Consider the following 14626-nt stretch of genomic DNA (forward strand, 5'->3'; position numbering starts at 1 on the left):
GGTCATAAAAATAGTATAGACCAGTGCCAAAGAACAAGGGGCTAAGCCAAGTAGACAGCAACTTCTCATCCCCAATAAGTTAAAGAGGTAGGATTTTGCAACAGACTTTGCAACATATTTTCCAAAAGCCAGCTACACCTGGAAGACACCTCTGAGAAGTAGTCATTTCCTAAGGGTTCTAAATGCTAGCAATAAAGTTATTTGCCATAAGCAATTTACAAGCATCAACCCAGGAATTAAACTAAAACAAAAAATAGAAAATGAGACACTTAAATAAGATGAAACCCTAGACTTCCAGCTCACTAACAACAAGCCTAGGGGACAATGAGGTGGAACAGTCCAAAAGCCACCCACCTGAGCTCTTTGAAGTAGTAATAGCAGAAGTAATGAAGCAGATGAACAAGGCTCTAGAAAAAATTAAATAAGAAATAATTTTTCAGATAACTATAGAGATTGACCATAATGAAAGACATGCTTTGTGACTCTAGAGAAGATACAGACAAAAATAAAATAGAGGAGCTTAGGAAAATGATGGAAACCATGAATGACCAGCATAGGACAGAAATGGAATCCACGAAACAGATTCAAGCAAATATCCAGGAGATTAAAAATCCCATTGGAAGTATACATAGCAGCACTTCAAACCCTAAAAGAAAACAATTTCCAACACAGATTGATCCATCCCACAAAATTATCTTTCAAAATTAATAGAGAACTAAGATACTTCCATGACAAAGCACACCTGATGAAATTCATAAACACCAAACCAGCACTACAAAAGGTTCTGAAGGATATTCTAGAAAGAAATAATGACAATTACAACTCCATGAACCCCAACAGAATGAATCCACCAGGCAAGGCAAGAAATTAAAGAATGGGAAGAAAAAGAGACAACAACAGGAAAATAACATGACAAAGATAAGTTAATACATATCAATTACAAGTTATAAGCATCCATGTTAATGGTCTCAGTTCACCAATCAAAAGAAACCAATGGGCAGAATGGATCAAGAAGCAAGATCCCAAAATATGCTGAGTACAAGAAACACATTTAATTAAAAAAGAACTCCTTAGACTGAAAATCAAAGGATGGAACACAATGCAACATTAGATAGGAACTCAGAAAAAAGCAGGGGTAGTTATTCTGTTTGCAGACAAAATGGATTTCAAGCCAACAATGATTAAAAGAAACAAAGAAAATCACTACATCCTTTTAAAGGAAACAATTAAAGAGGAAGCGATAACAATTATAAATATATATGCACCAAATACTAGTTCACCCAACTATGTAAACCAAACATTAAAGGACATGAAAAATCAAATAAGCACTAATACTATTGTAACAGAAGACCTCAAATACCCCACTGTCACAAATAGATCAACTAGCCAAAAAAAAAAAATCAACAATAAAATATTAGGACTGAAACTGAACCAAACTTTGAAACAAATAGACTTATTAGTTCCTTTTTTTTTTTTTTGGTTTGTTGAGACAGTCTCACTATGTAGTTGAGACTGACCTGGAACTCACTATGTAGCCTAGGCTGGTCTCAGACTCACAGCCTCCCGAGTGCTAGGATTACAGGCATGCACCACCACACCCAGCCCAAATGAACTTATTAGTGTCTAGAGTGTTTCACCCCACAACATCAGAATACACATTATTCTCAGATGCACACAGGATGTTCTCCAGAATAGACCACATACTAGGAAGTAAATGCAAAGGAACTAAAATTATCCAATGCATATTATTAGACCATAATGCAATGAACTTGGAAATATAGCAAAAGAAACCACAAGAACTTCATAAACACATAGAAATTAAATAATGCCCTCATAAACAACCAATGGGTCATGGATGAAATTAAAGAAGAAAATATATAGTTTCCAGAATTAAATGATAATGCCAATACAATATACTGGAATTTATTGGACATGATAATAGCAGTTCTATATGGGAAATTTATAGCAGTAAATACTGGTACTTTTTGGCCAATTGCATATCTTCTTTGGAGAAATATCTTTTTACATTTGTTGCCCATGTAAAATTTTATTCTTATTATTGATTTAGAGTTTTAAATTTTATTCTAGATATGTTGTTGTCAGATATATGATTTATAAATATTTTCAACCTAAGTAACATACAGAGAAAGAGTCCCCACAAATTAGTTTATTTGGGATGAGCAGAGCATTGTATATATCATACTAACTAGTTATGATATATGGTATGTGAACACACACACCATACTATGATGTATTCAAGGAGACTGAGGCAAGACAAATTTTTAAAAGCCACATGAAGAGGTTCACAGAGTTTGATGCAAGATCATAGTTTGATCCCTTCACACAAACATTAATAATAAGGGTGTTTGGGTATCAATAACAAGTCTGGCACCAACAAGGTTGAACACACAGTTGCAGGACAGTTGTCCTTGCAGAAGTCTTCTTTATATAAGGTTGTGATGGCCTTTGTGCAAGACTGGGTTCTGGAAAAGCCTTTGGCAAACAGATCTTGTTGTCAGGAACCCATATATGAGACCCCCTCCTTTATAACCTATTGTATTTATTTATTACTTTTTTTAAGGTCTAATGCAAGTGTCTTCATTTTGACTGTGACAGCTCCCTTCCTTCCCTCCTTCTGTGCTTTCTTCCATTCTCCCTTCCTCCCTCCCTCTCTCCCTTTGTAAATGGGAATAACAGTGTTTTCCTTTATCTGTCTCCCGCCTCACCTGAGGCTCTAAAACAACGTGTATGTGAAAATTACTCTTAGAATTATAAAGGGATTATACTTATTTTAAAATATATTCTCCTAGTAAATATAGTTTTTCCCTCATCAACATCTCTTATTTTTCTAGTTTCACTTCTAGAACTGCTTTTAAGTCATTCTGGGATATAGTTTGAATAAAAGACTCTGAGTATAGATTCTATTTTTAAATAGAGACTTAACTTTCCATTTCTGCACATTAAGAAAAAGATTTCCCTCTTTAAAAAGTTTAATTTCAATAGTGACATACTCCAAATATATTATTTCTGGAATATTCTTTGCCACTTAGAGATTTTTAAGCATTTTAAAGTTCTGTACCAAAGTCCTGCTTAATTTAAACATACTACAAGCATCCCTGAGAGATTTAGGAGGACTGGTTCCACGATCTCAACCCCTATAGATATCAAAATTTGAAGATGTTCGCGTTCTTTATATGAAATAACTTAGCACATAACCTATGTACATACTTCTATATACTTTTTTTTTTCAAGACAGGGTCTCACTATGTAGTTCAGACTTCCCTGGAACTCACCATGTAGCCCAGGCTGGTTTTGAACTCACAGCGATCCTCCTGTCTCGGCCTCTGAATACTGGGATTACAGGCATGTGCCACCATGCCTGGCATCCTTCTGTATTCTTTAAATCATTTCTAAATTACTTACAATACAGTGTATATGCAAGGAAATAATTTATTGTTTAGGAAATGATGAGAAGAGGAAGAAAGTATATACATGTTCAATTCAGACACAATTTTTTCCCACTCTTTTCAATCTGAAGTTGGTTGAATCTATGGATGTAGATGATCCAGAGAACTTATGTATATAATTTAGCTTTAACCTCAAAATGTCCATTTTAAATATTGTCAATGGTAGCCATGGCCTGTGTTCTATCAAGGTAGATGTTCCCATGGTACAGATAGCAGGCAGTGGGTATATGTGTAAGCCTTCAAATTAATTTCACGGATCTGGGCCTTGCCTGAAGTGGTCACTATAAAATCTTCGTCTGTACTTAGTAGCTCAAAGAAATATGTTCAATATGTGCATTCTTGATCTCTTACCATGGCAGGTTAGATGCTGCTAAGACAAATACGAGAGCCTCTGAGCGTGCCAGCCCATCCATCTGCACCAGTAACTCTGTCTTCATCCTCAGGCTGCCTTCATGTTCTCCTCTGCAGAGAGAGGAGGAGACATGATTCCTTCAAGTGGTGGAGCCTTTGCCCTCATGCAAGAGTGACGCTAGAAAGGGTTGTGTCCTGATAGCAAATGGAGCCACTCATACTGGACTTAGAGAAAACAAACAATATGGTACTATTTTCACATAGAAATAAATAGTAGAAAGGAAATAAATAAATATAAAGATGTCGTTTAAAAGAAAATCTAGAGTTAGTAGTGGACTAGAAAATAACTGAAAGGTAAACACTGCCACTGGCATATTTAATCTAGCCCAGTTGTGTGGATCTGCAACATTATGTAACCTTTCCACAAAGGCATAATTAAGAATAATCACTTTCATTTACATAGCATGCCTGGAAGTATCTCATACAGCATTTGTTATAGTGCCATTTATAGCTCTAAACTGTTACGAGAGAAGAACTATGAGGCACAATCACAAAATACAGTGGATTTTTTTGTACAACACAATATACACTGTAATCGTATAATCCCAAACTAAATGTTTAATTTTTTAAAAAAACTATTGCAGTAAAAGCCACATTGGCACTGATCCTCCTCACAATACTCCTTTTACTTCAAACACACGTATCCCATCATTCTCGCCACTTTCTGAAGCAGTTCTAGAAGTGCTGTTTTGTGTCTTTAGTTGTACCATTGTGGCTGCCTTGATGTCCTGAATCAATTCAAAATGTTCACAGCAATTTCTGTCAAATAAAAACATTACAATATGTCTTCATCCACCTTATACCCTGGGTTGTAAGAACCATGGATTCTAAAAAGCTATATATGCATTGAGCACCCTCAGTCTGAAAATCCAATATCTGAAGTGTTCCAAAATTTGAAACTTTTTGTGTGGTGATGTGACGTTCTGTGTGGAAGATTTCACACCACTGTGTGACTTTTGGTTCTTTCCCAAAGTCAAAATGACTGTGATAAGTAAATGTTTTTCAGGAGATTGTGTTAGGGAATTGATCGTGTTAAGGTATTTTGTGACGACGCCATCACAGGCTGCATTTTCCTGGTGTTTCTTGGCTCTTAAAATGACCTCATGCTCTTATCTTTAGTTTCCCTCCCCCAAGGCCACAGTGGTCCAGAAAAGTTAAACCTGTTTCTGCAGGACTGAACTCCTAAAAGGCAACCTGGCCTGTGATAGGTTAAAAGTAGCCCACCCCTCATAAATAAACAATAGCCCAGGCCAAAACCAATAAAAGGACCTTCCTTTCTTTGCTTTTCTCTTCTTCCTTCTCTCTCTCTCTCTCTCTCTCTCTCTCTCTCTCTCTCTCTGCTCTCTCTCTTTCCTCTCTTCTCTCCTCTCTCCCTGACTTGCCTTTCCAGCCTGAATAAAGTCTCCTGTCGGACCTCTCAGTAGCGTGGCCTTAGTTGTTGAGCGTCACTGTTCCCTTTGACATTGAGGCAACCACTACACCACAACTAAAGATACTCACGAAAGAGGACTTCCAGAACTGCTTCAGAAAGTGGCAATAATGATGAAATAAGTGTGATCAAAGCAGACGAGAGTATTTTGACAGGGATTAAAGGCAGTGTAACTTTTACTGTACTTTTTTTTAAATTAAGCATTCACTGTTTTTGTCACATTTTGTTATATACTGAATTAGTTTTACTCTCTTCTAATGAGAAGCAAGACAATGACATGAAACCCAAGACATAAATGGGAGTATAAGCATGAGATTAATTTGTTTCATATATACCTTATACATATAAATTAAATGTAGTGTGTACAATATTTTAAATAATTTCATGTGCTAAAACAAATTTTTGTGGTGTGAAAGCGTCAACATAGAACGTCACATCATCACATAAAAAGTTTCAATTTTTGGAACACTTCAGAACATTGGATATTCAGACTGAGGGTGCTCAATGTAAATATAGCTTTTTAGCATCCATGGTTCTTACAACTCAGCTATCATTTTCTAAGACTCTTTCACAGTATAGTTCTTGTGTATTTAGTATTTGCCCATAAGCATGATTTTTTAACATAATATGAACCAAGAAGACTCCAAATCATCTGCCCTTATTCCCTGATTCTGAAGACTAGATTTAGAGTCTTAAGTTGAAAACAAGGAAACCAGAATGGGTGGGGCAAACAGGGTTCCCACATTGGTCCACTGTTTCCCTGTGGGAAACCCCGAGGAGAAGAAAATCAACAAAGTAAACCTGAGAACCAGTACACAGGTCAGTAGGGAAAGGCCAGCCACAAGGATGCTGTCTTTACAGAGAGAATGACTTCCAGGGTGGTCAGGGACCTCCCAGCTGGTGTGCCATTGTTTGCCCCGATGAAGCTCAGGGTAGGGAGAAAAAAAATGCTGCAGCCCCAAACCGTTAACCCCTGAAAACTTTTGCATTTTAGTGAACTGTATAAACCTTACCAGACTTGGGAGATTGTTTTTTCTTCCTGGGAAAATGATTTCCAATGAGTAAAATTCCACAAATTATATTCTAGTTGTACTTCCAACAAGCAAATTACTTACTTTTTATTACTATTACTTCTGCCTTAACACTAGATCATGAAAGGTCACTAACAAATGCAACTGTGCTGAGATTTTCAAGATTTTTTTTTCAAACCACAGTTGCCAAATTTAATTTTAAAAAATACCTCTGAGGATGAAGGGAAGGAAGGGGTACGGGGAAAAAATAACCAAGATACATTATGCAAATGTACAAGATCCCAATAATGAATGCAATCATACTGTATACATAAAATTACCAGTAAATTCAATTAAAAAAAACAACCTCTGAACATAGAAAGCCAGTCTTTTATTATTAGTAGTATTAGTATTAGTATTCATTAAATGTGTTGGTACATTTCGGGTATACAATATGATGACATTCATCACTGGGGAAAAAACAGAAAGCCAGTCCTAAAACCAAGCCATACCCCCATAAAACAATCTTACTTGGCCTTTAGAAAGCATAAACAGAAGGCTTATCATAGTCTGAGAAGTGTTCCTTCCTGCTAGGGATGATTAATCTTTAGAAATAACCTATGTCACATATTTAAAATCAGACATGCTGAGCCATAACCTGAGGACAGAGAAGTGGTGGTTTCCTGGCCTCACATACCATTGTGGACCACTATGAGGGAGTGACACACAGACTCGACCCATTGCAGTGGCTCAGTGGACAAACCCTGTCCCACAGGCAGCCCTCTGGTTCCAAAAGAGGTGGTCACAGGCAGATATTTTGAACCAGCAGGATTGTTACGGCAACCAGGGATCCTGGGGCTGGATGATCTGCAGGCTTGAAAACCACTCTGTGGGGATAGAGGGGAGGGAGAATGGCATTTCCTCCGGTTATAAAAACTACTTAAATCAGCTATTCAGTTAACAGGATCTAATTTAAAGACCTTTCCGTGTGTCTGCAGAAAATTTGTGGGCTTATTAATAGGCTCATTCTGCTGGTAAATGTCGATGGGCTTCCGACCATCAAACACACTTATAAGAGGGGAGAAATGATGACCAAAAAACCCCCATCTGTTACCCGGGAGCTGTGCCTCTTCGACTCATCACCGACTCCAGTTCGTCCAGGAAGATGGTGGAGGGGGCGTGATAGCGGGCAAGTTCAAATAGTACCTGGGTGCAGGAAAAGGAAGGGCATATTCAAATTCATATTCTTAAAGTCCTCATCATATATTTAAGTCCTCAGATGCTCCCAGAGATTAAAATCCTAGAATGACTGTAATAATAAGCATTCAATCAACATTCTGTTATTTCACAGTAACTTTATAACCATTACCATTATTTTTCCCTATGACCACCCCAGGGGGTTAGATGGTCCAATTATTTCCATTTATCACTTGATAAAATTAGAGTCAGTGGGAGTAGTTGGTTAGTTCAAGGTTGCTAATCATAAATGGGAGAGCCGAAGATAAAATTTAGTTCCCAAGCTTTCAGTTGGCTAGTAACCCTGAAGACACCCTGCCAAAAACAGGCTGCATGTGGATACAAAAAGCCTCAGAACTGGTTAAATCACTTGATGATCTTTCCCTTAAACTTTGGGCACAATAGGAAAGTTATTCTTAGAAGAAAAACAGGAAAAAGATAGGGTTCCAATTATGGGTAATAAGGCCAAAACATGTTGCCATTTTGTGTTCCCGAACTGTGCCATTGAGTCCCAACTCCACCTCAACTCTGCTACTTGGTAAGCTCAGGTATTTGAAGACAATTTTTGATTGAGTAAGATGTTCTATTCAGAATAACACGTTATATAAATTGAACAAGAACAGGAAAGCAACCAGAGAAAGAACAGACATATAAAAGCAAAATAAAGAGCTCTAAAGGGAGACTTAGTAGTGATGAAAAGAGTATAAAAATCTAAACCTTTTTTTTAAAAACTCTGAAACAGATCTCTTGAGTAACATATTCAATTCTTCACTGGTTGATCGGAGAAAGCAGTAGAGATTTAGAAAAGAATAAGAGATTTTTTAATAGCCATGGGGGATTTATTCTCCATGTCACTTAGCACAAGCAAAGCATCACAGAACAAATAAAAGGCGAAGGGCTCAGAAAAAGCTGGATTGTGGTTTCCAGGAACAGAAGCAGGTTACCCCTCACAGGCTGTGGGTGGTGAGACATCCAAGGTCATGCATTAATACTTTCCTTTCACGGAAGTTGTGTTCATTGGAACAATTAGTTTTGTAGAATGAACTGAGAGAACAAGAACGCGAGGACACTCATCACAAATGCCCTTTAGAATGGAAATCACCTGCAAAAAGACAGCTCCCTTGTTGCAAAAAGCCCAAGTATACCCGGAATTAAGAGTGATTGGAGTTGGACTGGGGATTTAGCTCAGTGGTTCTGCTGCCTGCCTCACAAGTGCAAGGACCCATTTGATTCCCAGTACCAAAAAAAAAAAAAAAAAAAAAAAAAAAAAAAAGGGATTGGAGGCAGTGGGAATCTACCCAATGAAAAATAGAATATTCGAACTGTCTATTAGAACCATAGGCATTTTTAAGGTGCTCAATCAGGTGTAGGAGGAATCTCTACTAGACTAAACCTCCAGGTGGAAGGACAACCATGTCTAGGGCCCAGGCCTCCAAACTGCCTATGTCACTGCTCTGTCCATTCCCAGAGAATAAATGGCATCTTGCAAGTGCTTCTAGAAGCATTAGTGTGAAATTTTCAGAGGTACTTGGAGGAAGTTAAATCATACAGCTTGGGGGTGGGGGTGTTGAAAGATGTAAGCATCAACAAGTGTATGCATTTGCTAAAGCGATCGCTCAGCTGTTCAATAGTGTTCAACTCCTAAGAGGAATGAACATTAGGAGGGGAGAGAGGAACATTACTCAAAGGTTCCCTATAAATAACTCTTTAATTGGAATAGAAAGACAAACAAATGGTAGAAAAAGCTTCTCTGATTTAGGAGAAAAACCTATAGGGCTTTCTTTATCTGAAAGTTGCACAGGAAGGAGTTTGACAGCATGACCAAGGATTTTCAGGTGAGACTCTTTCCAAGAGATATATTAAAAAAGGAGAAAATATAGTTTTCTGAAGAGAAATGAAATGAGATTCTTTCAAACTGGCAAAGGTTGCCTGTTTCTTCTTCAATATTTTTACAAATATTCAAATAAAATGCATTTTATAGAAAGAGAAATATAAATATCTTCTAAACTTATGAAGACATTTAAATTCCAAATCAGAGGAATATACATATAAGCACTAAAATGTTGAAATGGTCACTCAGTCCCTGAAATATTACTTTTCATTATCAGGCTGGGAAAGTTTTTTAAAATTTTTTGAGATTATACAAGTACCTAGCAATTCTGCTTCATAGACATTGTCCCATAATATTACAAATGTGGAGAAGTAAAGATATTGAAGACTATCCTAACTGTCCATAATTGCAAGAGACTGGAAACAACCTAAATCCCCATCCAAAAAACACTGATTAAATACCAGTATATCTATGCTATGAAAAACTATAAATTCTTGTAGACATATGAAAGAATATGTTCTATCTGTCTATGATAGTCTCAAACAATGAATAAATTAAAGTATTAAGTGGAGGGAAAGAAACATACAGAAGATGATGTACAGTATATCTTCCTTCTACTTAAAAAGAAAGGAAATATATACTTGTTGATGCTAACATAAGTATTAGTAAATATTCTGAAAGACAACACCAAGAACAATTAATAGTAGGCACCTTTGGGACAAGCCTAAGGGATTTATATGTCCTTTTGCAATTTTTTTTATAAAAGCCAATTAGTTTTAAATATGTGATATGTGGAGGTTACAGGGAGAATCATTTCCTTATTCTTAGAATTCTAACAAAATACAGTAATACCAAAACCAATGGAAATTTTATTTAAAAAATGTTCACAAAGAATAGAGAGTTACTAGCTGGGCGTGGTGGCGCACACCTGTAATCCCAGCACTCGGGAGGCTGAGGCAGGAGGATCATTGTGAGTTCGAGACCAGCCTGGACTACATAGTGAGTTTCAGGTCAGTCTCAACTACATAGTGAAACCCTGTCTCAAAAACAAACAAACAAACAAAAAAATAGTTATTGCTAATTGATTTTTCAAGCCATTTAATATTTTTTAAAAATCCACTTGACTTAATCTCTGTTAAGAACATTCATAAACTCAGGCACAGTGACATATGCCTGTAATAGCAGCCCTGGGGAGGCTGAGGCAGGAGAGGTACAAATTCAAACCTAGCCTAGGCAATTTAGAGAGACCTTGTCTCAAATTTTCTAAATTTCAAAAAAAGAGGGGACTGTGGGTTTTGCTCACTGCAAAGGCCTTAAGTCCAACCTCCCCATACTACACAAAATAATATTCATAAATAAATATCTGAATTTATTATTCTGCCTAGTTAAGTCTGTCCAGAAGGCATAATTGATCTTTCTTTGAGCACTTTGCAATATCTTGTGCTCACAGTTCTAAACAGCACTTTTCATGACAGAAGATTAATCTAATCCGACTCTGCGGCATCTTGCAAGTACTTTGCTGTTATAGCGCACACAAATGAAATGCCCCCAAAAAGTCACAGGCTGCTAAAAATTGCAGTTAGTTGAATTTCCGCTAACTGAAATCCAGCTAACCAGAATCCCATGAGAATCAGAAATGTAGTGGCAGCTAACTACGAGCCTCATCTTTGAACCTGACATCGAATTAGACTCAAAATAAGTATCAAAGAAGTGGAAGATGTCAATGAATATTTTCACAAATTACAACCCCGACGGGATCATGAGAAGTTATAAAAATATACATACTTGAAATAACTTGAAAATAATATCAAAATCATAATGTTATTTTAGGTAGCTCAATCACTACTTTAAAAATATTTCATTATATGTCCAAATTGCCATAATCTTTTGGAAATGAGTCATACAATGGAACATAATTTCAGAGTAATATTTTGAAGTAATTTTTCAGAAAAAAATGTATTTTCTATTCACTCAGTAGGTGTTTCTTACTAGTTGCTCTTCAGAAGGCATTAGTTCAACAGAATTTCTGGAGTGCATCCACCTTATACTGAAGCATATACTATAACAAAGTATTCTCTTGAGATGACTGCATAAAGTAAAACTTTATAATGTAAAATACCACCATAGACTAGGAATGAGACATAATGAAGATAACCTTTCAGGGAAGGGAAAGACACTACAAGCTATGAAAAAAAGTTGCTCAGAGAAGCTGAAAGTATAATTAAATCCTAAGTCTCTCAATTTTTCCTTAGAGTACTTAGTACAGATACTGGCATTCAATAGCAGTCTGTCAGTAAATGTTAACCAAATATACTGCATACTTTTAATAATGCATGAATCTTGAATGAAGAAAAAAATAGGCTATTTCAGAGACAAGTCCCCCCACCCCGACTTTCATTTCTAAGTTGCGTAAATCAAAAAAGGGCTGTTGGTAAAATTCCAAAAGAAAAGAGATTGTGGTTTGATTAATATCCACATATAGCAGTCAATCCATTTCCCAGGATTTTGGTACGCAAGACATACTGTAAAGTCAAACATATGGATCATCCCGAAACAAATAAGTTCTAACATAATTCCGTACCACTGTATTCTGCTAGAACTTCCTTTTTTTAAAATAAAAATTAAGAATTCCTACCCGAACCAGTTTTTCTGAATCCCCTCTCCATTTGCTGACAATGGTAGATGCAGAAATGTTAAAGAAGGTCGTTTTGCATTCAGTGGCCACGGCTTTGGCCAGTAAAGTCTTTCCTGTACCTAAGACACAGGAGAAACATGAACAGGCACTTATGCTCCATTCCCTCGCCTACAGACAAAGTCAGTCTTACGCTGGGAAGGGGCAGTGGTGGCTCAGCTGCCATGTGCCCCAGTTTTGGAGTGAGATCAGAAGGGGCCTCTCAGCCTTCGTGCACACACACTACCACACAAAAACAGAAAGGTAACATTTACCTGGAGGGCCGTAAAGCAGGAGACCTTTCCAGGGGGAAAGAATTCCTGTAAATAGCTGTGGATACTATGAAAACAAGAACAACGATGAGGTTTGGTATCAACACATCACCTGTATACTCTCAGCACAGCAAGCTAGTAATGTTAGAGTAAACCGTGGTGCAGCTCTACACCTTGGTACTCCTGTTAAGTCCACACTCTGCTTTTATGCATATATTTTATTTTTCTTAATTATATAATCACACTGCAAACAAATGCCCAAATGCCTGATTTCATGTCTGTGGGTTCTTAAAATAGCAATGTTTTGGGGATATACAGGTGATCAAACCCAGGGCCACTCTACCTCTGAGTCACATCCCCAGCATTTTTTTTCCTCTCTCGAAACATGTCCTCATTAGATTGCTAAGTGTCCTTTACCAACGAATCAAGGCCCTTCCTCAAGATAAAATCAAACATTTTTAAAGGGCTGAAGATGTAACTCAGTGTGAAGGCTTGGGCTCAATCCCTAATACCAAAAGAGAGAGAGAGAGAGAGGAAATGCTCATAAATCAGAGTTTGCCCTCTCTTGCTCTTTCTGGGAACCCTGTGTGAACAGGCCTGGACTTGCCTGCTAGAGGATGAGATGCCAAATGGAGAAAGACCTTAGCTGTCCCATTTATCTGAACTTTCTCCACCGTTCTGGCTGATGCCAGATATGTGACAGCTGGACCAGTAACACCATATGGAAAAGAGATGAGCCAGCCCAGCTGAATCTAGCCTGCACTGCCTACCCACAGAATGACAGATAAATAAATGTTTTAAAGCACTAAGCTGTGGGTGGCCTGTTATACAGCAAAAACTATGTAATACATTGACCTTCTCATCACTCCATTGCTAAACCAAAGGCAACAAGTATTGTTTTTCTATTTTTCTGCCTGTATTATTTTTTTTTTTTGAGCCATGCAGAAATTGTTCAGGAATAAGTAACAAGCACAGCCTGCTGGCTTACTGGCCACTGCCCTGGAAGACTGTGTAGTCTTCACAACCACCCAAGATGTACAGGGGTGGGGGCAGAGGAGGATCTACAGAAAGAGAGTGAGAAGTCTTTTCCTACAGGAGGCATTTGTACTATAGTCAGTACATTTTTAGAGAAGGAGGCTAATTTGGACAAGTTAAATTTATGCAATGGAGTTAAAAGATCTTAAATTATCATGTTGTGCAGGGGCCTGTCTTGAACCAACATGAAACATGGTCTTAAATTGTCTAGAATGGACTAGGCTTAATGCTCTCGTGTTGACAAAATGTTGTAACACAGACAAAAAGTTAACTTGTGGATGGAAAATCATCCTGTCTTTCCCTTCCTGGTGGGTATGTGACATACAGCTTGTCCAGTGGGTAATAAACAGAAATAACTCCCAAGAGGCTTCCCATCCTTACCCTGATAGGATACACAACTGCTTCTTTGACTAACTGCTTCGCTGCATCCAGTCCAATAATGTCATCCCACTTTATGTTTGGATTATGGAGATAAATGTCCTGCAATGCACATTTGATCATTTTGTTAAAACTATTGTTTTCTTCCACAGCTGTAATAAACACGGGAAGAATAGAATATTAGACTTACACTAGGACATAAAGTGTAGGTGACAAAAACTTTTCATATTAGATATATGTATATGTGCACATTATGATTTTGGGTTCACAAAAGAGATATCATGAAAATATTCAAGGATTTTTTTCCAAAGAAAATATTGGTGATATAATATGGTGTTTTTAGGAGGGGAAAAAATTGCCTAACAATGAAATCTACCTGTCTTCAGTCAGTAGCAAATCATGCTGATTTAAAGCCATAATAAAAGAAGCTACAGAATATGCCTTCAAATTACATTAGTTTTTACTATGAAACACCATTCCTCACTGGAGTCTAGCTTCTCTTCTGCTCTTTGATCTAGGAAACACTTTCTTAATTTGTTGCATAAAAGAGGTAATGCTCCTCTGAAACCAATTTCTCTCTTTTCCCTAGTGATCACTCCATCCTTCCGGCAGGAACAATTGCTTCTGCAAACTTCAAGAAAGTCGACAACTGAACAAAAGTGCAGTTTTCCCCCTTATCACTGAGCCCTGCAGCAACCATCTGGACTAATCAATTAAGGCAGCTTTTACTGATAACGAATTTACACTTTTCAAGCTTCATTTTCACAAGACACCTCAGAATAGTCACTTGGGGGATTTTCGCTGTAGGAGTATTTCGGGCTAACAATGTCTAGAGTGTTACATAAAAAATAAACAAACACACACTCCCATTCCAAAGTCACTCTCA

The 14626-nt window shown here is 37.4% G+C and overlaps 1 protein-coding gene across 11 annotated transcripts in view; it reads right to left on the reverse strand.

Annotated features, from left to right (window-relative positions):
- Katnal2 (katanin catalytic subunit A1 like 2) overlaps window positions 1-14626 on the reverse strand; it is a 100331-nt gene that overhangs the window by 13862 nt on the left and 71843 nt on the right. For all 11 annotated transcript variants that reach the window (XM_033757566.1, XM_033757562.1, XM_033757563.1 and 8 more), the window contains 5 exons: window positions 13744-13842; window positions 12331-12394; window positions 12020-12138; window positions 7432-7523; window positions 3819-3929 (listed from right to left, as the gene is read on the reverse strand). In XM_033757566.1, the coding sequence (XP_033613457.1) occupies window positions 3819-3929; window positions 7432-7523; window positions 12020-12138; window positions 12331-12394; window positions 13744-13842 (485 nt within the window). The remainder of the gene's footprint in view (window positions 1-3818; window positions 3930-7431; window positions 7524-12019; window positions 12139-12330; window positions 12395-13743; window positions 13843-14626) is intronic.

The sequence above is a fragment of the Fukomys damarensis genome, unplaced genomic scaffold, assembly GCF_012274545.1.
Source record: "Fukomys damarensis isolate Sample0158 unplaced genomic scaffold, DMR_v1.0_HiC HiC_scaffold_30, whole genome shotgun sequence".
Taxonomy (NCBI): Eukaryota; Metazoa; Chordata; class Mammalia; order Rodentia; family Bathyergidae; genus Fukomys; species Fukomys damarensis.